Source organism: Capra hircus, chromosome 29, assembly GCF_001704415.2.
Source record: "Capra hircus breed San Clemente chromosome 29, ASM170441v1, whole genome shotgun sequence".
In the NCBI taxonomy this organism is placed as follows: Eukaryota; Metazoa; Chordata; class Mammalia; order Artiodactyla; family Bovidae; genus Capra; species Capra hircus.
The window spans coordinates 26,305,522-26,330,486 of record NC_030836.1 but is presented as its reverse complement, the minus strand read 5'-3'; the positions used below and the strand labels follow the sequence as shown (position 1 = coordinate 26,330,486).

The 24,965-nt window shown below is 39.4% G+C and overlaps 1 protein-coding gene and 1 pseudogene across 1 annotated transcript in view; one reads left to right on the top strand and one right to left on the bottom strand.

Moving 5' to 3' along the window:
* VWA5A (von Willebrand factor A domain containing 5A) overlaps positions 1-18,587 on the bottom strand; it is a 29,580-nt gene extending 10,993 nt beyond the window's left edge. The window contains exons 1-11 of the mRNA XM_005699555.2: positions 18,511-18,587; positions 17,484-17,528; positions 15,340-15,397; positions 15,035-15,237; positions 14,222-14,444; positions 13,924-14,099; positions 13,529-13,643; positions 8,870-9,039; positions 8,527-8,615; positions 7,733-7,877; positions 3,755-3,834 (exon numbers count right to left, since the gene is read on the bottom strand). Coding sequence (XP_005699612.1) covers positions 3,755-3,834; positions 7,733-7,877; positions 8,527-8,615; positions 8,870-9,039; positions 13,529-13,643; positions 13,924-14,099; positions 14,222-14,444; positions 15,035-15,237; positions 15,340-15,382 — 1,244 coding nt within the window. The 5' untranslated portion in view covers positions 15,383-15,397; positions 17,484-17,528; positions 18,511-18,587. The remainder of the gene's footprint in view (positions 1-3,754; positions 3,835-7,732; positions 7,878-8,526; positions 8,616-8,869; positions 9,040-13,528; positions 13,644-13,923; positions 14,100-14,221; positions 14,445-15,034; positions 15,238-15,339; positions 15,398-17,483; positions 17,529-18,510) is intronic.
* On the top strand, positions 19,386-20,129 carry LOC102173069 (annotated as a pseudogene).

Sequence of the window (24,965 nt, the reverse complement as noted above, 5' to 3'; positions counted from 1 at the left end):
GATCAAACCCTGGTCTCCTGCATTGCAGGCAGATTCTTTACCATCTGAGCCACCAGAAAAAAAGTGCCTCCTGCTCTTTTAACTAGAAGGTCATCTCCCCACCCTTATTGATGGGCACCAAATAGCTTTTAAACCACAAACAGATTCCCAAACAAGACTGTCTATAAGCAGAGATACTACAAATATAAACATTTTTAAGAGCATGAGAAATAGTTTTCATTATATGAAATTAATACACTATAATTTTGGCCTATAAATCCATCTCTTTTTTATCAGGTTAATGTGAGTCATCATCCCCATATCTAGTGATATCAGCCTCAGGATTAATGCTCTTAAACATGGAGAGCTAAGAACCTGACATCCAACTGTAGGAACCTAACTGTGATCAAGTCCTCCAGAGACCACAGCCTGCCAACATACTGGTATTATCTTCTTCAAATTCTCAACATGATCTCTAAATTGTTTTTTTGTTGTTGTTTTTGGTAAGAAAAAAAGAACATATTCATAAACAAGAGATAAGTGAAAAAAGACACAGGAGCAAGTTAAAAGGGCTTCCACTAACCAACCTAGAAATTCTGAGAATCTAAATAGATAATGAGAGCAATGAATCTTTAAAAAATGAAAAATAATAGAAGAATCCAAAAGTACACATTGATACAACAACAACAAAAAAGGTTGGGGTTGGGGGCGGGACAGAGGTAGTCAGGAAGAGAAAATTCCTCTTTACAGTAGGATGCCAAGTAATAAATATGGAAACGTTGACAGAATTGAAAAAAAATCACCATTTTGTAACCACTAACAGCAATCTGGGCAATAATCGTCAGTGAATGCTAAAACTACTGGGTAAACATTGGCTGAAAACAAGATGTTTACAAAAATGTCAAAGTTATATGTCAGATACCACTTTTAACTAAGTGACAAAACTCACAGCCAGGCCCAAATTCACTTTGGAATATTTTTTACAAAAATATTTTACTATTAATCTAAACATAAACTTAAACAGTCAAACAAACATAATTGCAATTTTACAAAAATAACTAGCTAGTAATCTTTTAAAATGTCAGTGTCATTAAAGATAATGAAAAGCCAAGAAACTACTCTAGAGGAAGAGAGATTAAAGAGGCATAATAACTAAATAAAATACTTATTATTGGATTTCCTCCTGAAGAAAAATAAAAAAGCAAGCAAAATTCTATATGACATTACTTAAAAATTGGCAAAATGACCTATATTTAAATAATGTATTATATAAAAATTAAATATCCTGAATTAAGTAGTTGGTTTTTTTAATTTACTTATTTCTTTTTGGCTGTGCTAAGTCTTTGTTGCTGTGTGTACTTTCCTCTAGTTGCAGTGAGAGGGGGCTACTCTCCAGCTGCGGTGTGTGGGCTCCTCATTGGAGTAGCTTCTCTTGTTGTGGAATGCAGGCTCTAGGGCACACAGGCTTCAGGAGTTGTAGCTCCCGGGCTCTAGAGCACAGGCTCAATAGTTGTGGCCCATGGGCTTAGTTGCTCTGTGGCATGTGGGATCTTCCTGGGTCAGGGATTGAACCCATGTCTCCTGCACTGGCAGGTGTATTCTTTACCTCTGAGCCACCAAGGACGCCCAAGTAGTTTTATTCTGGCTATTTGTCAGATACTCTTAGTTCTTAGAAGACGAATGCAAAATGATATGCATAAGAAAGGTCATGGCATCTGTGGCTTGCTTTCAACTATTTCAGAACAAAAAAATTAAGTGAAATCAATACGTTAAAACGTTGATGACTGCTGGATGTGAGTGAACAGTATATGAACATCTATTGCTTTATTCTTGCAACTATTTGCTAGGTTTGATAAATATTTCAAAACAATATATAGGAAACACATATTTAGAAAAAATGAAGAAAGACCCAAATGAAAGGAAGGACATATCATATAGAGGAAATGTTTGTTACAGCAAATATTAAAGTTCTCCCAAAACTGACTTATAAAGAGAATACAATTCTAGTCAATATCCAAACATGTTTCCTCTTTTGGTAAAAACTGACAAGCTAATCATAAAATACAAAAAAAATCCAAGAATGACTAAGTCTTGAAAAAGAGCAAAGCTTAGGACTTACTCTACTAGAAATGAAAATTTATCAGAAAGTAACATTAGTTTATACAGTGTATTGCTGGCACATGTCCAAATAAACAGACCAACAGAATGCAACAGAGGATCCAGAAACAAGCCACACAGGATAGATGCTTGTTTGTGACAAAATGGCTCTGTACATCACTGAGGAAAGGACAAGCTTTTAAATAAAAGACACAAGGTCAACATAATATCCACATGAAAACAAAAAAAAGAGAGAGAAAAAAGAACCCTGACCCCTAACTCATACAATTCACAAAAATAAATTTCAGATCAACTGTGATTCTAACTGTGAAAGAAAATACAATAAATCTTCTAGAAAATGACAAAGGCAAATAGCTTGAAGACCTTGGATAATGGAAGACTTTTTAACAGAATAGAAAAAAATACTAACCGTAAAGCAAATTACTAAAAGAGAAACTATATCAAATTAAGAACAATTATTAATCAAAAGATACCCTCTTGAGGGAAAGCCATAGAACAGAATACTATATTTCTAGAACATCTCAGAAACTGTTTGTACCTAGACCATAGGAATGAACTACAGATCAATTTTTTAAAAAAGAAAATCTAATAGAAAAAAATTGGAAAGAGACTTGATCACAAAAGGACATCTAAGTGATCAATAAATATGAAAATGTGCTCAATTAAAACCATGATGAGCTAGTACTACACACACCCACAATATTAGTTACAGTTTTAACAAACAAATGCCAAATTTCGGATAAGTAAAGCGGCAACTGGAACCCTGATACAATGCTGGTATGTATTATATTAGCACAGTAACTTGGAAAACTATTTGGTATACCCCCAAAATTTCACAATGATGTCAGTGTGTTTAAATTCTATATTATATGAGCATAGATATGTATGTATATATTCATATATATGTATACACATGTTCATGTCCAAAAAATGCATGTACAAGAATGGAAGAATGTTCACAGAAGTATAATTTTCAGCAACGAAACCAAAGACCATCAGCAGCAGAATCAATAAATAAATTATGGTATATTCACCCTATGGAATACTATATACCAATGAAAATTATGGCTCCATGAAAAATATGCATGAATCTCAACATACAGCTGAGGGAACAAAGCCAGATACACAGAAACAAAAACATGCTGCATAACTCATTTATTTTCATTCAAAAACAAGCAAAAATAATCCACAGTGTTTTTTATTTCCTCTTTGGAGAGGAAAAAAATGAGTAGAGATTAAAATTAGGATGTGATGGAAATGGATAGAGTAGTCAGAACCATTCTGGTACTAGACTTGTGTGGTGGTTATACATGTGTGTAACTCTGATAATTCACCCAACTGTATATTTAAAGTTGTATAGTTTTCTGTATTATTTTGATTGCAATGTTTATAGTAAAGAAAAAATCTTACTGTTCAGTTTTTGTTTCCATTGTGGTTTAGAGACACCACAAGATAATGATTTCATTGTGTTGTTGATATTATTTAGAAAACTACTTTTTTCTTTTAGTAGGAAGTGAAGATTATATAGAAAAATATTTTCAGTATTAAAACTAAAATACTTGAATCATTCTGTTGTCTGAAAGGAATATGAACACTGTTATCAGGTGGCACTAGATTGCATGTGACATTATATGGGTCCAGACACATTAACTCATACCTGTGCCTTAGACAGTGGCTCTTAACTTCTCTAACGACAGTAAATGTATCAGTAACTTCTCCATCTGTGAAGACAAAAACCTGTAGAAAGAAAACATCCATCAAGTCTCTGAAGTATATTTAAAGACATCAGAACTTGCCCTTGAAAAACCCCAACTATTTCATTTCAAAGACTCATGTCACTTCAGACAGGTCAGTTCAGTCACTCAGTTGTGTCCAACTATTTGAAACCCCATGAATCACAGCACGCCAGGCCTCCCTGTCCATCATCAACACCCGGATTCACTCAAACTCATGTCCATCAAGTCAGTGATGACATCCAGCCATCTCATCCTCTGCTGTCCCCTTCTCCTCCTGACCCTATCCCTCCCAGCATCAGGGTCTTTTCCAATGAGTCAACTCTTCGCATGAGATGACCACAGTACTGGAGTTTCAGCTTCCACATCAGTCCTTCCAATGAACACCCAGGACTGATCTCCTTTAGGATGGACTGGTTGGATCTCCTTGCAGTCCAAGGGACTCTCAAGAGTCTTCTCCAACACCACAGTTCAAAAGCATCAATTCTTCGGTGCTCAGCCTTCTTCATAGTCCAACTCTCACATCCATACATGACTACTGGAAAAAATATAGCCTTGACTAGACGGACCTTTGTTGGCAAAGTAATGTCTCTGCTTTTCAATATGCTATCTAGGTTGATCATAGCTTTCTTTCCTTCCAGGGAGTAAGCGTCTTTTAATTTCATGGCTGCAGTCACCATCTGCAGTGATTTTGAAGCCCAAAAAAATAAAGTCTGACACTGTTTCCACTCTTTCCCCATCTATTTCCCATGAAGTGATGGGACCAGATGCCGTGATCTTAGTTTTCTAAATGTTGAGCTTTAAGCCAACTTTTTCACTCTCCTCTTTCACTTTCATCCAGAGGCTTTTTAGTTCCTCTTCACTTTCTGCCATAAGGGTGGTATCATCTGCGTATCTGCAGTTATTGATACTTCTCCCAGCAATCTTGATTCCAGCTTGTGCTTCTTCCAGCCCAGCGTTTCTCATGATGTATTCTGCATATAACTTAAATAAGCAGGGTGACAATATACAGCCTTGACGTACTCCTTTTCCTATTTGGAATGAGTCTGTTGTTCCATGTCCAGTTCTAACTCTTGCTTCCTGACCTGCATATAGGTTTCTCAAGAGGCAGGTTAGGTGGTCTGGTATTCCCATCTCTTTCAGAATTTTCCAGTTTATTGTGATCCACACAGTCAAAGGCTTTGGCATAGTCAATAAAGCAGAAATAGATGTTTTTCTGGAACTCTCTTGCTTTTTCCATGATCCAGCGGATGTTGGCAATCTGATCTCTTGTTCCTCTGTCTTTTCTAAAACCAGCTTGAACATCAGGGAGTTCACGGTTCATGTACTGCTGAAGCCTGGCTTGGAGAATTTTGAGCATTACTTTACTAGCGTGTGAGATGAGTGCAACTGTGTGGTAGTTAGAACATTCTTTGAAATTGCCTTTCTTTGGGATTGGAATGAAAACTGACCTTTTCCAGTCTTGTGGCCACTGCTGAGTTTTCCAAATTTGCTGGCATATTGAGCGCAGCACTTTCACAGCATCATCTTCCAGGATTTGAAATAGCTCCACTGGAATTCCATCACCTCCACTATCTTTGTTTGTAGTGATGCTTACCCACTTGACTTCACATTCCAGGATGTCTGGCTCTAGGTGAGTGATCACACCATCATGATTATCTGGGTCATGAAGATCTTTTTTGTATAGTTCTTCTGTGTATTATTGCCACCTCTTCTTAATATCTTCTGCTTCTGTTAGGTACATACTATTTATGTCCTTTATCGAGCCCATTTTTGCATGAAATGTTCCCTTGGTATCCCTAATTTTCTTGAAGAGATCTCTAGTCTTTCCCATTCTGTTGTTTTCCTCTATTTCTTTGCATTGATCACTGAGGAAGGCTTTCTTATCTCTCCTTGCTATTCTTTGGAACACTGCATTCAGATGCTTACATCTTTCCTTTTCTCCTTTGCTTTTCACTTCTCTTCTTTTCACAGCTATTTGTAAGGCCTCCCCAGACAGCCATTTTGCTTTTTTGCATTTCTTTTCCATGGGGATGGTCTTCATCCCTGTGTCCTGTACAATGTCACAAACCTCTGTCCATAGTTTATCAGGCACTGTCTATCATATCTAGTCCCTTAAATCTATTTTTCACTTACACTGTATAATCATAAGGGATTTGATTTAGATCATATCTGAATGGTCTAGTGGTTTTCCCCACTTTCTTCAATTTAACTCTGAATTCGGCAATAAGGAATTCACGATCTAAGCCACAGTCAGCTCCCGGTCTTGTTTCTGCTGACTGTATAGAGCTTTTCCATCTTTGGCTGCAAAAAATATAATCAATCTGATTTCAGTGTTGGCCATCTGGTGACGTCCATGTGTAGAGTCTTCTCTTGTTTTGTTGGAAGAGAGTGTTTGTTATAACCAGTGTGTTCTCTTGGCAAAACTTTATTAGCCTTTGCCCTGCTTCATTCTGTACTCCAAGGCCCAATTTGCCTGTTACTCCAGGTGTTTCCTGACTTCCTACTTTTGCATTCCAGTCCCCTATAATGAAAAGGATATGTTTTTTGGGTGTTAGTTCTGAAAGGTCTGGTAGGTCTTCATAGACCCGTTCAATGTCAGCTTTTCAGCATTACTGGTTGGGGCATAGGCTTGGATTACCGTGATATTGAATGGTTTGCCTTGGAAACAAACAGAGATCATTCTGTCATTTTTGAGATTGCATCCAAGTACTGCATTTTGGACTCTTTGTTGACCACAATGGCTACTCCATTTCTTCTAAGGGATTCCTGCCCTCAGTAGTAGATATAATGGTCATCTGAGTTAAATTCACCCATTCCAGTCTATTTTAGTTCGCTGATTCCTAGAATGTCGATGTTCACTCTTGCCATGTCTTGTTTGACCACTTCCAATTTGCCTTGATTCATGGACCTGACATTCCAGGTTCCTATGCAATATTTCTCTTTACAGCATCGGACCTTGCTTCTATCACCAGCCACTACCACAACTGAGTATTGTTTTTGCTTTGGCTCCATCCCTTCATTCTTTCTGGAGTTCTTTCTCCATTCATCTCCAGTAGCATATTGGGCACCTACCAACCTGGGGAGTTCCTCTTTCAGTATCCTATCACTTGGGCTTTTCATACTGTTCGTGGGGTTCTCAAGGCAAGAATACTGGAGTGGTTTGCCATTCCCTTCTCCAGTGGACCACATTCTGTCAGACCTCTCCACCATGACCCGCCTGTCTTAGGTGGCCCCACACAGCATGGCTTAGTTTCATTGAGTTAGACAAGGGTGCAGTCCATGTGATCAGATTGGCTAGTTTTTCTGTGATTATGGTTTCTGTGATTCAGACAGGTATGAGATTCCTAATGTTCACATCTCTCACATGGTCTGATCACAACCCTGAGAATATTCAGCATCTCCTCTGCTAGTTTCATGCAAGGCTTCTGTCACACTTCCCAAAAGAGCTTCTCTCATCTATTGTCCACAGCATGGAGCTAAGGGAGAGGAATTCCATCAAATGCCTCTTGTCTTAGTCTGTATATTATAGGACATAAAGCTAAATTTGTTGTTCTTGTTTAGTCGTTATGTCATGTCCAACTCTTTTGTGACCCCAAGGATTATAGCCAGCCAGGCTCCTCTGTCTACAGGATTTCTCAGGCAAGGATATGGGAGTGGGTTGCTAATTCCATCTCCAGGGCATCTTCCTGACCCAGAGATTGAACCCGAGCCTCCTGCATTAGCAGGCAGATTCTATACCGCTGAGGCTATACCACCAATGATTCTATACCACTTCACCTGGGAAGCCCACGGCTAAATGACTACCACATTTCAACAATCCTGTGATGAAGCCCAGAGCTATGTATTCTTGAACAAGGATTCTATTCCATCCCTTTTTTGAGCTCTGTTCCAATTCTTACCTGCAGGGGGTGGCCTGGGACAGAAGGCTGCTTGTAAATGTGTTGGAGTGGTGTCAAGATTTCCGTACCCCCGAGGTTAGCCCTCATAAGCTTAACTCTTTGCAGTGCCTCCTCCACAGTACTCTGAGCGTACTTCACACTATTCCTGAGAAAAACAAACACTCCACAGTGAAATGAAGGCTACTGGACATAGCCCAGTATTAAGTCCCTGAATTGTAAACAACTTTAACTTGAAATCTCCGAAGCCAAAGTCAATTCTGCAGCAACCCCTTTAACAATCTAGTCCTTTCTTTACAGTAGCCTTTTTAAAATTTTTATTTATTTTATTTCTTAATTGATGGAAAATTCCGTTGATGTTGTGTTGGTTTCTGACATACGACATGAATCAGTCATAGTTTTATATATATATATCCCCTCCCTCTTAACCCTCCCTCCCCTGTCTCCATACTAGCCATCACAGAGTACCAGGCTGGGTTCCCTGTGTGACACAGAAACTTCCCACTATCTGTTTTACACATGACGCTGTATATACTGTCAGTGCTACTTTCTCAATCCATCCCACCCTCACCTTCCCTCACTGTGTCCACAAGTCTGTTCCCTACTAGGTTCATCAATATCATTTTTCTAGATTCCATATGCGTCAATATATGATAATTGTTTATCTGACTTACTTTACTCTGTGTAAGGGGAGAGAGGAGTCACTACAACTGACTCAAATCTGTTCCTTTTCATGATTAATATTTCATTGTATAAGGTAGCTTTTTGAATTCTCTATGGACTTTCTGGAAACTTACGGAAAGAATGCCTCATAAGTAGATCCAAATTCATAGATGTTGAAATAACAGCCTAGAGGCAAACTCTTCAGAAGCAAAATCAGTGTTTCCTGAAGGAAGACCATGTGAGAAGACAGTGAAAAAGGATCCTCTCAATCACATGACCCTGCTAATCTAACTCAGGAATGGGTCTTCACCCCTTCATTCCCCCAGACCCTTCTATTCCAAGGCTAACCTCACAGTAGTCATATTAACTGTAACTCAGATGGGGAACAGACCTATGGCTCCAATGGACCCTAATTTAATCCCCAAGATTCACTCCCACTTGAGCAAGTGACTAGCAAAAGAAAGAAACTACTTTTACCTTGGCTACATCTATGCGCAGCTGAGATCTCCTCTGCTTACTAATGGGGCTCTGCATGCTTCCTGAGCAGTCCATGAGGAAGATGAATTCTCCACAGGCAATTGATGCCTGAGCTTCTGGGATATTCGGGTAGAAAGTCACCATTGCAGCTGGATCTCCCAACACACCATCTACTCAGAAAGAATAAAGACGTGGTAAGAAAAAGGGAACTCAAGAATCAACTGTAGTGAGTTACCTAAGGAGCTAAGAAAACACAAATCTAAAACAGCTTACTCTTTATACAGTATCTGCTGGCAAAGAATTTGAGGTGAGTTACAAACATATAAAAGATATAGATGTATTACAGATATGAAAGAGAAGAAAGAGGGTAGAATTTACTATATGCAAGCAATATTAAAATACTATATCTGGATGTTAATCGCCTAGCAGTTGGGAGTGAAATATGTCATTAAAATGTCCCAGCATTTGCCAGAGGAATCAAGCTAATTTATTTGATATCTTCACATCAAATCAAAGGGAAATTTATTTACATGGGGTCCTTAATTCTATTTTTTCTAAATAACTTTTTTATTTATTTTTGGCTGTGATGGGTCTTGGCTGCTGCACGTGGGCTTTCTCTAGTTGTGGTGCATGGGCTTATTGCAATGGCTTCTCTTGTTGCCCAGCATGGGCTCTAGGGTGTACAGGCCCAGTAGCTGCAGTTTCCAGGCTCCAAAGCACAAGGTCAATAGCTGTGGCACATGGGCTTAGTTGCTTTGTGGCTTGTGGGATCTTCCTGGACCAGGGATCAAACTGGTATCTTCTACACTGGCAGGTCGATTCTTTCACTGAGCCAACAGGGAAAAGAAACTGTTAGTCGCTGAGTTCTGTCTGACTCTTTGCAACCCCATGGACTGTAACCTGCTAGGCTTCTCTGTCCGTGGAATTCTCCAGGCAAGAATACTGGAGTGGGTTGTCATTTCCTTCTCCAGGGGATCTTCCCAACCAGGAATCGAACCCAGGTCTCCTGGCATTGCAGGCAGAGTCTTTACCATCTGAGCCCCCAGGAAAGCCTGTCCTTAATTCTTAATTACAGCTTTGAAAAGAAAAAACAATGATGACTGTGTGGAAATTTTTATGCTGACAATTTACAAGAGCTAAGAGTGTAATGAGTGTCATACAGGACAAGGAAATCCATCTGTGCTTCATTTGGGTACAAAGCACTTATGATACTCTTCAGAACAAAGAAAGAGAAGTACTTAAATGCGTGTTGCACTCTAACACTAGCATCATCCAAATAATGGTATGGAAGAGATCATGGGCATCTAGCCTATGTTACCAAGTTGCAAAAGCCAGAGCTGTGATTCTATTTTGAGGAACAAGTGAAAACAGATACAGGAGATGAACTAAGAATGGCTGGGTTATACCAACTCTAGCTTTACTGTTCAGAGAATATAAAAAGACACAGAATTAAATTCCAGTATCCCATTTTTATAAAGTGATTCTAGGATTACAGTTTTAAATTATCAGTACCCCTGGGATTCAGAATAATAACAAGATCTGGTTCAGTTTAACCTCTTACCTCTGAGATATCTCAATAACCAAAATGGCTTCCAAATAAAATGGGGGTGGCTCCACAAATATTTGATAGAGCACTGTTTCAAAAATAATTTTTATACAATCCAGGATCTCTGGATATAAAGGAGTAGCTTTTTTTTTTCAAGGTAGATTACTTTCCATTCTGAGAGACAACTCGTTACAGTGGGACTAGCACTGTGCTAAGAGGTCAGAGAGGTTGCCACAACAGTGAAATGAGTCCATATATAACTTTAGAACAATGCCAGACACATAGGAAATACTATATATGTGTCATTTACCATTATTCTTTTGTCATGACTCAAATTATTTTCATCTCGAGTCTCCACTTGCTCTTTTTTAAATGAGGCATTTCAAACCCTAGCTCCTCTGCTTGCTAGCCTGTTTCCTATGAAATCAAAGTAGTAATACCTGCCTCAAGATTATTTTAAGAAACAGAAGTAGATGGATGTAGGAAACAAACTTATATCTACCAGGGGATAAGGTGGGGGAGATGGATAAACTGGGAGACTGGGATTGACACCTACACACTACCATATGTAAAATAGACAGCTAGTAAGAACCTGCTGTATAGCACAGGGAAATGTACTCAGTACTCTGTAATGGCCTATATGGGAAAAGAATCTAAAAAAGAGTGGATATATGTACTTGTGTAACTGGCTCACTGTGCTGTATACCTGAAACACAACATTGTAAATCAATTATAGGCCAATAAAAATTTTTTTAAATATTATTTTAAGAGTTAAGTGAGGGAAGTCTGATACAGTACCCTTGAGAAACTCAGTCTGTGGCTCAACTTAAATTAAGAATAGTTTTATAAAATTATTTATAAATTGTTTTATGTGATTATTTTTATTAAATTATACATACCATTTTTAATATCATTTTTTAATATGGAAAGTACAGTCTAAGTTTTTGAGAAACAGACTATGCATTTCTCTCATGTAGTGATATGCTTCATTTGGTCGAACTACAAACTGTTTTCGTGAATCAAGCAGTCAGCTGTCATTTGCTTCTTTGTATGGATGGAAATAGCAAGTCATCTTGATCAAATACATGATCTAGAAAGCAAGATGTGAATGACCCTGCTGGACTTGTAAGGGGTCGCCTGAAGTCCTCCTAAGGCTAATAGAGCTTGCAAGAAAAGGGCTTGACATCTCAATCCTTACCACTTGAGATTCAACATCATAGAACTTTCTCCAGGGGATTAAAGTAACTGAGTAAAGACCAGGTCCAGCTTCCCAGGTGGCTCATTGGTAAAGAATCCCTCTGCCAACACAGGAGTCATGGGTGGGTTCAATCCCTGGGTCACGAAGATAGCTTAGAGAAGGAAATGAATTTCCCAGTATTCTTGCCTGGGAAATTCCATGAACAGAGGAGCCTGGCGGGCTACTGTCTCTGGGGTTAAAAAGAGTCAGACACAACTGAGCATACGAGCACACATATACTCACACAAAGACCAGGTCACTGTTGCAGGAGAATTTCAGGGACACTCGAGCGGGAACTCCCCAAAAGGAAAGGACAAAGCCAGGCAACTAATGTACAAAGACAGAGCACAGGGCTTCCTGGAAGAGGAGCTGTTATAGACCTCTTTGAGGTCCCTGCAATCCAGTGGCCTGACAGTCAAAGAAGGCCCCACAGAACAAGAGATGGATATGGGTTATACCAGTTATAATTATAAGGAAACTACACATATATTAAAAAAAATTTAGAAAATGAGATAAATTGCTATTAATATTTTTTTACGTGTTTTTTTTGATGTGGACCATTTTAAAGACTTTACTGAATTTGTTACAACATAGATTCTGTTTCATATTTCTGTTTTGGGGGCACAAGGTATGTAGGATCTTAGCTCCCTTACTAGGGGTCAAACCCACACCCCCTACATTGGAAGGCAAAGTCTTAATCAATAGACCACCAAGGAATTCCCCCCAAAAAGACATATTAAAGAAATTACAATAATAATTTGTATATAATATATTATAATATAATAATAATAAGCTAAGCTGTAAGAAAGTAAACATAGTCTCAGAAATTAAGTAACTAGGACAAGATGAAAAATATCTGCAGATGGATAGTATGATGGTTGAACAGTAAGGTGAATGTATGCAAGGCAATGGGATTTTATACTTAAAAATAGTTACAAGGGTAAAGTTGATGTATATAAAATTACTACACACACAAAAAAAGAATTCCAGGTAAGATTACGTGAAGGTATATGAATCAAGACCAACAGAAATTGTTAGATTTAAAAAGTAAACTTACTTTGAAACTAATCACAATTACTTCTTGCATACTTTCTCTGTTTTAAAGTGGTTTTTCCCCATGCATAGATTATTTCCTACTGGTAATCTACTTCTACAACTCATTTTTACCTTAACAATCTTTGGAAAACGTTTTCCCATATTATTTCAATCTGTTAATGTATATTATTTTAGTAGTTACATGGTAACTCATCAAATATACCTAGCATAGTGAATTTAACCACTGTAAGACATTTTGATTGCTTACTGGCCTTTGATATGATTAAATTAAAAGAGAAGAGAACTTTTCAATCCATATTTTTACTTATATTTAGATTTATTTTCATTTGTAAGATTCCCAAACCTAGAATTACTAAAATAAACATTTATTTTGACACATGTAGCCACATTTCCCCTCAAAAGCTTGATACCAAATTATTTTGGTTCAGCCAATCTCTGAATACCAAATTCACCACACCTTTTAAAGCATGATTTGGAAATCTCTGATAACTTGAAAAATGAAAATGTCACATTATTAGTTTTATTTTGATTTGCCTTTGTAAAGACTGATCATTGTCACATGTTTGTAAACTAGCGTTTCCTCTGGTGAATTATTTGCTTGTGTCCTTCAATTATCTACTGATGCACTTAGATTTGCCTAAAAGATATAACCACAAGATATTCATTGAACTTAACCATTTCTTTCACATCATAATGTAAGATGTTTCAATGTTTCACCTACTACTGGATAGAAGGAAATAAAACTGAGGATAATTTGAAGATAATTCCAAATCAGAAAGTTACTCCTCAGGAGGTAACCGCAGAGGGAGAAAGACAATACCTGACTTTGTGGTAGCTTCTCCCATCTCCACGACTACACTAGGGGTGTGCACTGCTCTGTAGTAAATCAGAAATTCCACATCCCTGTCAAACTTGTGTCCATCGGCCAAGGAAACCTGAATTGGGAACAGACAAAGATGCCATGTTAGAACTATCGCTGCCTCTGCCCAGGGCTGAGGTCAGAGCTGAGGGCTACAGGCTTCTTCCATGAAGAAGAGCCAAGAGCAGGAGCAAAAACAGAGAGAAACCTAGGGAGATTAAAGGAGGGGTGAGGAGGGAGCACAGTGTGATCCCCTCTGGGTTAATAAGAAAAAATGAGGCAGAATTGAGTGAGGACCAAGGTCAGGATCTAAAGGAAAAGGGTACCAGCAATGATAATGCTTTCCTATGAATTACCTGAGCAGAAGTCTTGTTATCTCCAAAGTACTCAATAGGACTCAAGGAGCAGTTGGATTGAATCCTGTCAATGCCATGCTGGGAACTGATGGTCGCCACCATGCTGATTGTGTAGGGCAGATCCTCCAAAGAGACTACAGGAGTCTTCATATTAAGGCAACTGTCCTCAGAACATCCTACAAAAAGTTATTTTAGTTCTATGTTCCCTTCCCACTCTTTCTAGCACCCTACAGCCTTGAAGGGGTTTCCCCAATTACGTCAACTCCCCCAGGAGTATTTGGAGGGAGAGGAGACTGACCAGAGAGTTGGTACCGAGGATTCAGGATAGCAGGGAGCACGTAGCGCAGAGCCCCGTCTGCTTCCAGGGGCAGCTCCTGCACGTACTTCAGGGTGAGCTCCGCCTGCGACCCCGGGAGGAGGTTCCCCACGTTACAACAGAACACATCCCTGGAGCACATGTCCTCCTCTAACAGGAAGGCTTGGTGGCCACGGATGATGGCATTCTCATAGTTGGTGTGTGCCTGAGGACAGAGAAGGAAAGCCGACACAGTTGGTGGAGGTACACAGGGTACAGAAAACAAAGACTAGCAGGGAGAAACGGTGGCTCGTATTGCCAAGTTCACACCCGCACTTTATTTTTAAATTGTATTATTTGCTTTTATTTTTGGTTTCAGTGGGTCTCTGTTGCCTGCTCGGGCTTTCTCTAATTGTGGTGAGCAGGGACTACTCTTCACTGAGGTGCTTGGGCTTCTCAGTGTGGTGGCTCCTCTTGTTGTGGAGCACAGGCTCGCATGTGGCCTTCCGCACTTGCATCTTGTGGGCTTCGTTGCCCCGTGGCGTGTGGAATCTTCCCAGACCAGGGATTGAACCCATGACCGTGCATTGGCAAGCAGATTGTTATCTACTGTGCCACCAGGAAGTCCCCACAGCTGTACCTTAAGTGACTCTGATTGACTTTCCCTCCAAATGATTTTAGGAAATTAGCAGTTAGAGGGGAATAAAGGAAAGAGCATTCAACATCAGCATATTTTGTGAAGTTGCATTTGCTGGAGATCCTGAAGAGTATGCATTAGGGAAAGGAGGAAGGAGGTAATGTACTTATCCGCAGTACCGTCATCTTGTCCTGTAATTCTGCTTTAACATTCTTTCCATCCACCATGGCCTCGAAGCTGTAGACAGCTGAGTCTTCATCCATGGGGAATATAAAGAAAGCCTCCAAGGGAACTTCCTCCTCATTCTTGTAGTTTAAGGTTGCAGACACACCCGCCACAAACTCACAGATGGACAAGGTCACAGAGATGCTTTTCAGTGGCACTGGAGACAGACCAGAGTCCAAGAGTTCAACAAAATGTAATTGAATACCTCTATAGGCCAGGTTAGGTATGAAGGCAAGTAAGAGTTATGAGTCAGACTTACCTGGCTTCTCCTGGGGGGTTAGGAGGCCTCCTGGGTACACCATGGTGACACAGGGTTACTGTGGAGAAAACACATGATGAACAGAGTAACATGCTGGGAGCTATTCACTCAGAAAATTAAAGTGAAAGTCACTCAGTCGTTTTTGACTCTTTGTGACTCTTTGTGACTATATAATCCATGGAATTCTCCAGGCCAGAATACTGGAGTGGATAGCTGTTCTCTTCTCCAGGGGATCTTCCCAATCCAGGGATCAAACCCAGGTCTCCCGCATTGCAGGCTGATTCTTTACCAGATGAGCCACCAGAGAAGCCCAATCACTCAAGTACCAGCATTTTATTTGCTTCTCTGGCATAATGGTGGAGGAAGGAACCTAGAAAAAAAGACTGGATAGGTGAAAAAGTTGCTAATAGTAAGAAAAGAGTCAGTTGCACAGTTGTGTCCGACTCTTTGTGATCCCATGGACTGTAGTCCACCAGGCTGCTCTATCTATGAACCCTTCAGGCAACCCCTTCTGGAGTGGGTTGCCATTCCCTTCTCCAGGGGATCTTCCTGACCCAGGGATGGAACTCAAGTCTTCTGCATTGCAGGCTGATTATCTACCATCTAAGCCACTGGAGAAAACCCGGTAGTAAGGATCCTTCTAAATGCCAGACCCAGGTGGGGAACCTGTAAGGTTCAGTAAGTATATACTAAATAGGAAATCTCTGAAAAACCCTGAGGTTTGTTCAAAGGCTGGCTCCAGTTTTTTCAAAAGCATATTTAATACACCACTTGCTATATATATTGAATCAGTGTAATTAGTTTAACCCCTCTGAATCTCAGTATTCTCTTGCTAAACTGAAAACTATAATAGCTGTATATCATATATGCATATATGAATTAGTACATGCGAAGTTCCTAGAACAGTGCCTGACTTATAGGAAACAGTTAAGCAATGTTAATAGACGTAAGTATTGTTCCTATTATTCCTTTTACTATTATTAAATAGACCTCTGCTGTCACTTTGATCATGCTATTCAGACAAGTAGGAAGCTGCCAAATTCAAAATGGACCCCCTTACAATTTGGAGCAATTATCTTGTAGCTTTTCTTTTGTGGTTCATAATTGAAATTGCTGATGGATTCTCCTGTTGAAGATATATTTATATATGTGTGTGTGGTTTGTACACAAGTATGTGTCCAGCGATTTGGACTGTAGCCTGCCAGGCTCCTCTGTCCATGGAATTTTCCAAGCAAGAATACTGGAGTGGGTTGCTATTTCCTTCTCCAGGGGATCTTCCCCACCCAAGGATCAAACCCTTGTCTCTTACATCTCCTGCAATGATAGGGTGAGCCTTTACAACTGAGCCACCTGGGAATCACCTATTTGCACTGTGTGTGTGTGTGTGTGTGTGTGTGTGTATATACATATATATATGTGTATATATATATGTATGTATATTACATGCTACATGTAGCATGTCCTCTATTTTAAATCAGGCCATTCTAAACATATCTTCCAAGTTTTACTATAACCCTAGACAACCATTTCATGTGACATATTAACAAAGAAATCAATGTATGTACATATACTGTGATTTACATTATGATTCCTTTATGCAGAGAAGTAATAGGTGGAGCTGGTCCTACCCATTGAAGATGCCCTGGGACTTTTCTGAACCCAAGCATTTGTGAGATTGCCTCTAAGTATTCTAGGCCATCTATGCTCATCCCAATCACCATTTAAGGTATATCACACACTATCCACACTCCAGAGCAAAGTCCAGGTTGCTCCTCCAGATGATGGCAATCCTGTTTCTTATCGCGGTGCCCCTCCTCACAAATCAGAGCCAATAAAACAGGTTCTTCCTTCCGTGTCTGTTTTTATTTTGAGCAACTGAGTAAAACCTGAGTGTGGTAAAATGGCACACTAGCTGACAGAGAAACACAGAGCACAGTACCAGCTGTAGGGGAGGTGAGGTTTCCATGCAGACTCCTAACTGGGCTAAATTTCCTGCTAGAACAGGCTGGAGCTGGGGACAGGAAGAATTGCTAACCACCAGCAGGGCGCTTAAAGTAGGAGGAGGACACCGACCCGGGTACAACAGCTGAAGAAACTGCGTCACATGTCAGGCCACCCATGCTCCAAAATTAGGTAATACTCACCCAGGGTGGTTTTCAGATGGGGTGAGAGAAGCAGAGGGACGTCTCCTATAAAGAAACAACCCTATTTATTTCCTGATTATGACCCCAGAACAAATCCCTCTTTGCCAGTCATTTGATTTCCCGCACCCTCTCCCCTACCCTTTTCAAACAAATGATGCTGCGTCAGAATTAGTTCTTCCTTCAAGAAGGCACTTCAGAAATGCAGCCAGCAACAGGTGGGCAGACTGGCCACAGCGGCTGGCCAAGGTCAAAGCCTTGAATCCCAGGCAGCAGGGAGAGCAGAAGATGGCTCACTGAGCCGGGGGCGGGGGGCCTCAGTGCTAGGCTGACCCTCAGGAATGCAGGCGCCCCGGCAGAGCGGGGGCGGGAAGGAGCAGCTGGCGGTGGCGCAGTGGGTCACACCCCTGCAGCCTGCTGCCGGGCAGAAATGGAGAACCCGGAATCCGGAGGAGTGGGTGAAAGCGGGACTCCTCTAGAAACGGAAAGTGACTGAGTCTTTATTCAGTCCTAAAATTTCAGCATCCAAATACTAACGGAAGGGATCTGAGTCAGTCCTCAATTTCTATATAGAAACCTTTAGGGGCTGCAATCCGACTGGGGAGGGGGTTGGGGGTCGAGGGTGGGGGGACTTGGAGAGAGAAGGCTTGAAGCTCATTTCCCCAGCATAAAATCACATAAAATTGAGAAACATCAAGTGTCCACAGGAAACAAAGGAAGGAAGAAAGAACGAGAGAAGTTGATCAAAAGTAAAATGAAGTAAGAGAAGTGAAGTAGAAAAAGGGGTCTTGGGATTATCCGGAGATGGCTACACCCTCCTTCCACATTCAGCAATATTCCCCTGACCCACCAAACCCGCAGATACCCTCTGGGCATCGCACTCCAGGACTGAGTTCCCTACCCTGGGCTTGCAGTTAAAACGAGCCCCGAAAGATTTAAAGACGGGGAAAGGGAGTTGAAAGAGGCAGGTCTCAATCCTCAAGAGCAAGGGGTGCCATTCACCGCCAGCGCGGGCGCCCTACTCACTTACCTCCAGAGGTTCCCAGCACTCTGCGTCGCTGCAGGAAGAAAACAGCTGCAGACAGAATTTCCAGAAAGCCACGCCCCCTCTAAGGGACCGGATGTAAGGTAGTGACTACGTGACTAAGGGATCGACGGAAAATTCTTACACAGAATATTGAAAATTTCACTTCTCTCTGGTTCAAGTCCTCAACCCTGGAACGTTTTTGTCTTTGTTTTTGTTTTCCTTTGTCTTGTCTCAGTTAAGGAACAAACAGGAGAGGCAAAGGGAAGGGATTTCTTTTTTAATGAAAACACTGTAAGAAACTACATTAACATCAAAAATTACGTGTTTTTGTAATAGACTGAATTAGCGTTTCTTCATTCTTACTGTGCTAGACCCCAAACTCTATTGGCTTTATATCACTGATTCATTTTTCATTTGAGTCGTTTGTTCCAAGATTGTATCCCTTCCTACAATATGTGAGGAAAATGAGGAGCCAAGAAAAGGCACCCACAGACCAAGTCTTCCAGTCATGAGTCACTTGTGGGTTTTTCATTCCGGCTATAAAATCAAATGATGGGGGCTAACAGTGCAAATAACAGAATATTTGTGCTCATTCAGGCCTTAGGTGCATTTTGGAATTCAAAATCAATTTAGCAAATTAAAAGCTACGTTTTTAAGCATTTCCATGTACTACATACTACTATTAAAACTATGAGAATTGAAAGTTTTTTTTCAAAAGTGAAGTCTAGGGGAAAGCTGAATCTACACCTTCCCCGCCAGCGAAAGCAACTGCAGAACTGCAGAAGACAATCTTTCTAGACAAGGCAGTTGAGGAGCAGGGAGCAATTTGAAGGGGGGGTTGACTTGGCGTGCACTGCGCCCCTCGGGAACATTATTGCGCGTGGAACGGCTGCTTTTGGAAGGCTATTGCCCAGAAGAAAAGATGTTTGGTTTTCACAAGCCAAAGATGTACCGAAGTATAAAGGGCTGCTGAGCTAAATCCTCCAGTTCTCGATTCACTGACAGTAAACGCTATGAAAAGGATTACCAGAGCTGTTTGGGGTTACATGAGACTCGTTCAGGAGATATCTGTAATGCCTGTGTCCTGCTTGTGAAAAGATGGAAGAAATTGCCAGCAGGATAAAAAAAAAAAATAAAACTGGAATTATGTGGTAGACCCAAGGGCAGGACCCAGTCTAAAGACTACACTGAAACCAAAGACAGTGAAAACTCTATCTAGAAACAGAATAAAAAGTAACCAGATCAGTAAACTGTCGAAGGAATTTAAACGCCACAATTCTGATGCTCACAGTACAACTTCAAGTGCCTCTCCAGCTCAGTCTCCCTGTTACAGTAACCACTCAGATGATGGCTCAGATACAGAGATGGCTTCTGGCTCCAACAGAACGCCAGTGTTTTCCTTTTTAGATCTCACATACTGGAAAAGACAGAAAATATGCTGTGGCATTATCTATAAGGGCCGTTTTGGGTAAGTCCTCATTGACACACATCTATTCAAGCCTTGCTGCAGCAATAAGAAAGCAGCTGCTGAGAAGCCAGAGGAGCAGAGGCCAGAGCCTCTGCCTATCTCCACTCAGGCAGGAGTGGTGACTAAGCTTTATGTAGAAGGGGAGCAAAAATGACTAAAATTTTGGAAAACAAAGCAACAAAATGACCCTCCTATTTTTAATTTGGATACCTGCTATTCTGCCAAAAGATGGATTTGTAGAATAGTTTTGAATGGGTTATTTTTCCTCCAGTTCCACAAGAGTTTGTGAAGCCAGTGAAGCTTACTAAGAGATAAAAAAGAAGTGTACATAATATTTAAGATGCTGAGTATTTCATAGGAAAGCTCAATGCTGCTGTAAAGTGCTCTTTAAGTCTTTTTTAAAAATCCCCTTCTAATGAATGAAACTAGGGGAATTTTCAGGGGACAGAGATGGGATTTGTTGTATGATAAACGTATATAGTTTTAGTCTTTCTATTTTGAGAAGCAGTGGTTGGGGCATTTTTTAAGATGGCTGGCTACACTTGTTTTCCTTCATTATAATAAATTTGTCATAACTCAGTAAACATGGACTTGCCCCTAGAGGTAGTTGTTAATAACTGAAATATTAAGGTCTTGCCAAGGTTCTGGTGATTCAAACCTGTACTACTGAATATTAAACAGGACAGGCAGCTCTCTGGTGTGAATATCTTGAAGGAGTAATTTCTAAATATGCAGAGATAACTTGACTGTATATGTTGCATCCTATGCCACCTCCCTCCATATTGATATTTGATACAGATTTTAATTTATATGAAACTTAAAAAGCAGAATCAAAACTTAAAGCAGAATTAAAGTTCCTCTTGGGGAAATGTCAAGTCTTTAGGATAAGCAATCCTATATGAATAGTCCCAAAGCATTACCACTTGGTAGAGAACATTCTCTCTTAAAAATGTTAGATTATCTGAAAAATAACAATGTGCAAGTCTTTAGGGTGGCACACAAGAAAAACAAAGGTTAATGCTTCTTGGGACATGTTTCTTAGAGGGCTTGCAAGTGTATAAATAATTTGTTTATGTTACGTGACTGGTGACTTCACTGAAAATCTGCACAATTCAGATTTAGCTCTGGATTTCTTCAGTTGACCTTTGTGAAAGTTTTATCTGGGTAGAATGGTTGTTTGACTTGTTTTAACCTGTTAGGGTTTTGGAATTTTTTTTTTCATTCTATATTAAAGTAAAATTCTACTAAAAGAAAAGAGGTGTGTGTTAATGCTGAGTGGGTTGGTTTTGGTTTGGCTTCTTTTAGTCAGGCTTTCTGAACACTGAGGTGTTAGATGATACATCCTAAATGTGGAGCTCTTCCATTCTAAAACCTTCATTAAAAGCCTTTTCCTTGAACCCAAACCAAAGTACTCTCTATTGCCTCTTGTCTAAAAGTACAGGGAAAATATATCACCTGTTTTCATAATGAGGAACCATCGTTTACCTCCCTGATAAAACATGACTCGGTACTTATTTTTTAAAACTGGATTTTAAAGATTGGATATTATACATAACAAGAGAGTGAGCCACTTTTTATGGGCACCCTACAGTTTTATAGTTCTTAATCGAAACTTAAAGTTTTATATTTCTTCCTTTGGAAAAAGCTACAAGCCACTGTATGCACAGACTACACAGCGAGTTGGGTCGGTGCTCCCGCAGACTTTGAGGTGTATTACAAGAACCCCAGCCATTATCATCTTCCTCCTGAATTATTTTGAAATTCTTTTTTGTACATTTTGGCTGCAGTATTGGTGGTAGAATATACTATAATATGGATCATCTCTACTTCTGTATTTATTTATTTATTACTAGACCTCAACCACAGTCTTCTTTCCCCCTTCCACCTCTCTTTGCCTGTAGGATCTACTGTATGTAGTCATGCACTTTGTATTAATATATTAGAAATCTACAAATCTCTTTTGTAGTTTTTATACTGTTGGATACCTATAATCAAAACTTTTACTAGGGTATTGAATAAATTTAGTCTTATTAGAAAATAAAAAAAAAGTGAAGTCTAGATCATCATTGCTCAATAGAAAGATAATGCAGGGTCTTTCCTGGTGGTCTAGTGGTTAAGACACCACCCTTCCAGTGTAAGACGTGCAGGTGTGAACCCTGGCAGGGGAACTAAGATCCCACATACCACATGGCCAAAACACTAAAAAGAAAAAAAAATTTTAGAAAAGGAAAGATAATACAGTCACATGAGTGATTATAATGTCCTAGAAGCGCATTTTTTAATAGCAAAGAAAAAAAAAAGTAGCTGAAATCAATTTAATGCTGTATTTAATATGGTATATACAAAAACTTATATTTTAACCTTTAATGATGTAAAACTCCTTATGAAGCATTTTGCATTTTTTGTACGAATTTTTGAAATTAATAATGTATTTATATTTACACTACACCTAAAATCATACTACATTGCAAATGCTCAGTGACCGCACATAACTAGTGGCTATAATATCCCACAGCATGGGTCTAGAATATAATTTTTTAAAAATCAAAGTTGGCTGTCAAATAATTGCCCCCTTTCAAGAAGGGAATCATTAACACAAAAGTGGCAGAAACAGCACTGAATCATGAATCAAATACATTTTGTTTCAGTGCCAGCTCTAACACAGGGTACCATCTGATCCATCAGAGAGGCTCTCTGAGCTCATGTTTTAACCTGTAAAAAAAATAAATAAATACTTCTAAGAATTGCCGTACAAATTAAACAAGACATTTTGTGCATTGTCCGTTGTGTATAAAAATATTTCTAGTATTAAAATTTCTATTTTAGAGGCTGATGATGTCACAGACTAATTCACACACTAGACTCTATGTGACTTAACTAAGCACTAAGCAGACACTACACATCTGAGTCTAAGATAGGTGTCCACAGGCTCTTCTCTTCACTCCTGTGGCTCGATGGCCTGCAAACATCAGAACCTCTAGCTTACGGGAAAATCAGAAGTTAATTTAAAACCTGTTTGTTTTAATTCCTATACAACATAAACATTGTGACTATGAAACTCACCTTCCTCCTCTGAAACTAGCTGAGTATCTTTTCTTTCCCTAATCTCATCATTTTAAGAGGAAAGATGTCAGTTATTCCTTTTCATCTTTATGTTAAGAAGAAGCAGGTTTAAATGAATGTGACTTCTGTTCTCAGTTCAAGTATTTTATGCCAAGAAATATAAAAGCAAGTGTCCCTCAAGGAATTCTGATCTCTGGGGTTTAGTGGCCTAAATATTTGTAAGAATATATCCTAAAATACTCTTTTTACATGTGGAAACCTGTATAATATCATATTTCCAGAACAATCCAATTAATATAACCTAATATCAGATACATATTTAGAACACAATGATCAAGAAATAGAACGTGTAAAAGAATGTAATATTCTCTTAAGAAGTGTTTTAAACTATAGTGGTAGATTTTCAGTCATATTTTTAAGTAAGACATGGATAAAGTTTTAATTTAAAAAATATAAGAATAATTCAAATATTATATAAATTTATTCCTACTCCAAAATTATATAACTACTCTTTCTCCTTTAAAAATTTTTATTGATTTGTAGTTGATTTGCAATGTTGTATCAGTTTCAAGTGTACAGTAAAATCATTCAGTTATATATATATATGTCTGTATATATGTATTCTTTTTCAGATTGTTTTCCTTTATAAATTACTACAAGATATTTAATATTGAATATAGTTCCTTGTGTTATATGGTAGGTCCTTGTTGTTTATCTATTTTTATATGTAGTAGTGGGTAGCTATTAATTCCAAACTCCTAATTTATCCCTCCCTCCCTTTACAAACCTTTGGTAGCCGTAAGTTTGTTTTCTATGCCTATTTCTGTTCTGTAAACAAGTTCATTTGTGTAGTTGTTTTCGATTTCACATATAACTGGTATCATATTTGTCTTTTTCTATCGGACTTACTTCACTTAGTGTAATAGTCTCTCAGACCATCCATGTTGCTGCAAATGGAATTTTTCATTCTTTTTTAAGGTATGACTAATATTCCATTGTATATATTGTATATTCCAATCTTCCTCATATAGTCATCTGACAATGGACATTTAGGCTGCTTCCATGTCTTTTTGTTGTTGTTGTTTAGTCACTAAATCATGTCCGACTCTTTTGTGACCCCATGGACTGTAGCCCGCCAGGCTCCTCTATCCATGGGATTGCCCAGGCAAGACTTCTAGAGCAGGTTATCGTTTCCTCCTCCAGGGGATCTTCCCGACCCAGCAATCGAACCTACATCTCCTACTTGTCAGTCGAAATCTTTACCGCTGCACCACGTCTTAGCTATTTTTAATAGTGCTACTATGAGCATGAGGGTGCATGTATCTTTTCGAATGAGTTTTTGTCTTTTCTGAATATATGTCCAGGAGTGGAAAAAATTCAGTTATATAATTGTAAGTGACAAATGATGGAATTTTTAAAATTTATTTATTCAGTATTTTGGGGAGTTCTCTCGCAGTCCAGTGATTAGGACTCAGTGCTTTTACTGCTATGACTTTTGGTTTCAATCCATGGTTGAGGAACAAAGATCCCACAAGTTACAGAACATGGGCAAAACAAGTATTGAGGATATCTGTGATGTGATGTGAAGTCACTCAGTCGTGTCTGACTCTTTGCAACCCCATGGACTGCAGCCTACCAAGCTCCATCCATAGGATTCTCCAGGCAAGAATATTGGAGTAGGTTGCCATTTCCTAGATAGCATATGAAAAGCAGAGATATTACTTTGCCAACAAAGGTCTGTCTAGTCAAGGCAATGGTTTATCCAGTGGTCATATATGGATGTGAGAGTTGGACTGTGAAGAAAGCTGCGCGCCAAAGAATTGATGCTTTTGAACTGTTGTGCTGGAGAAGTCTCTTGCAAGTCCCTTGGACTGCAAGGAAATCCAACCAGTCCATCCTAAAGGAGACCAGTCCTGGGTGTTCATTG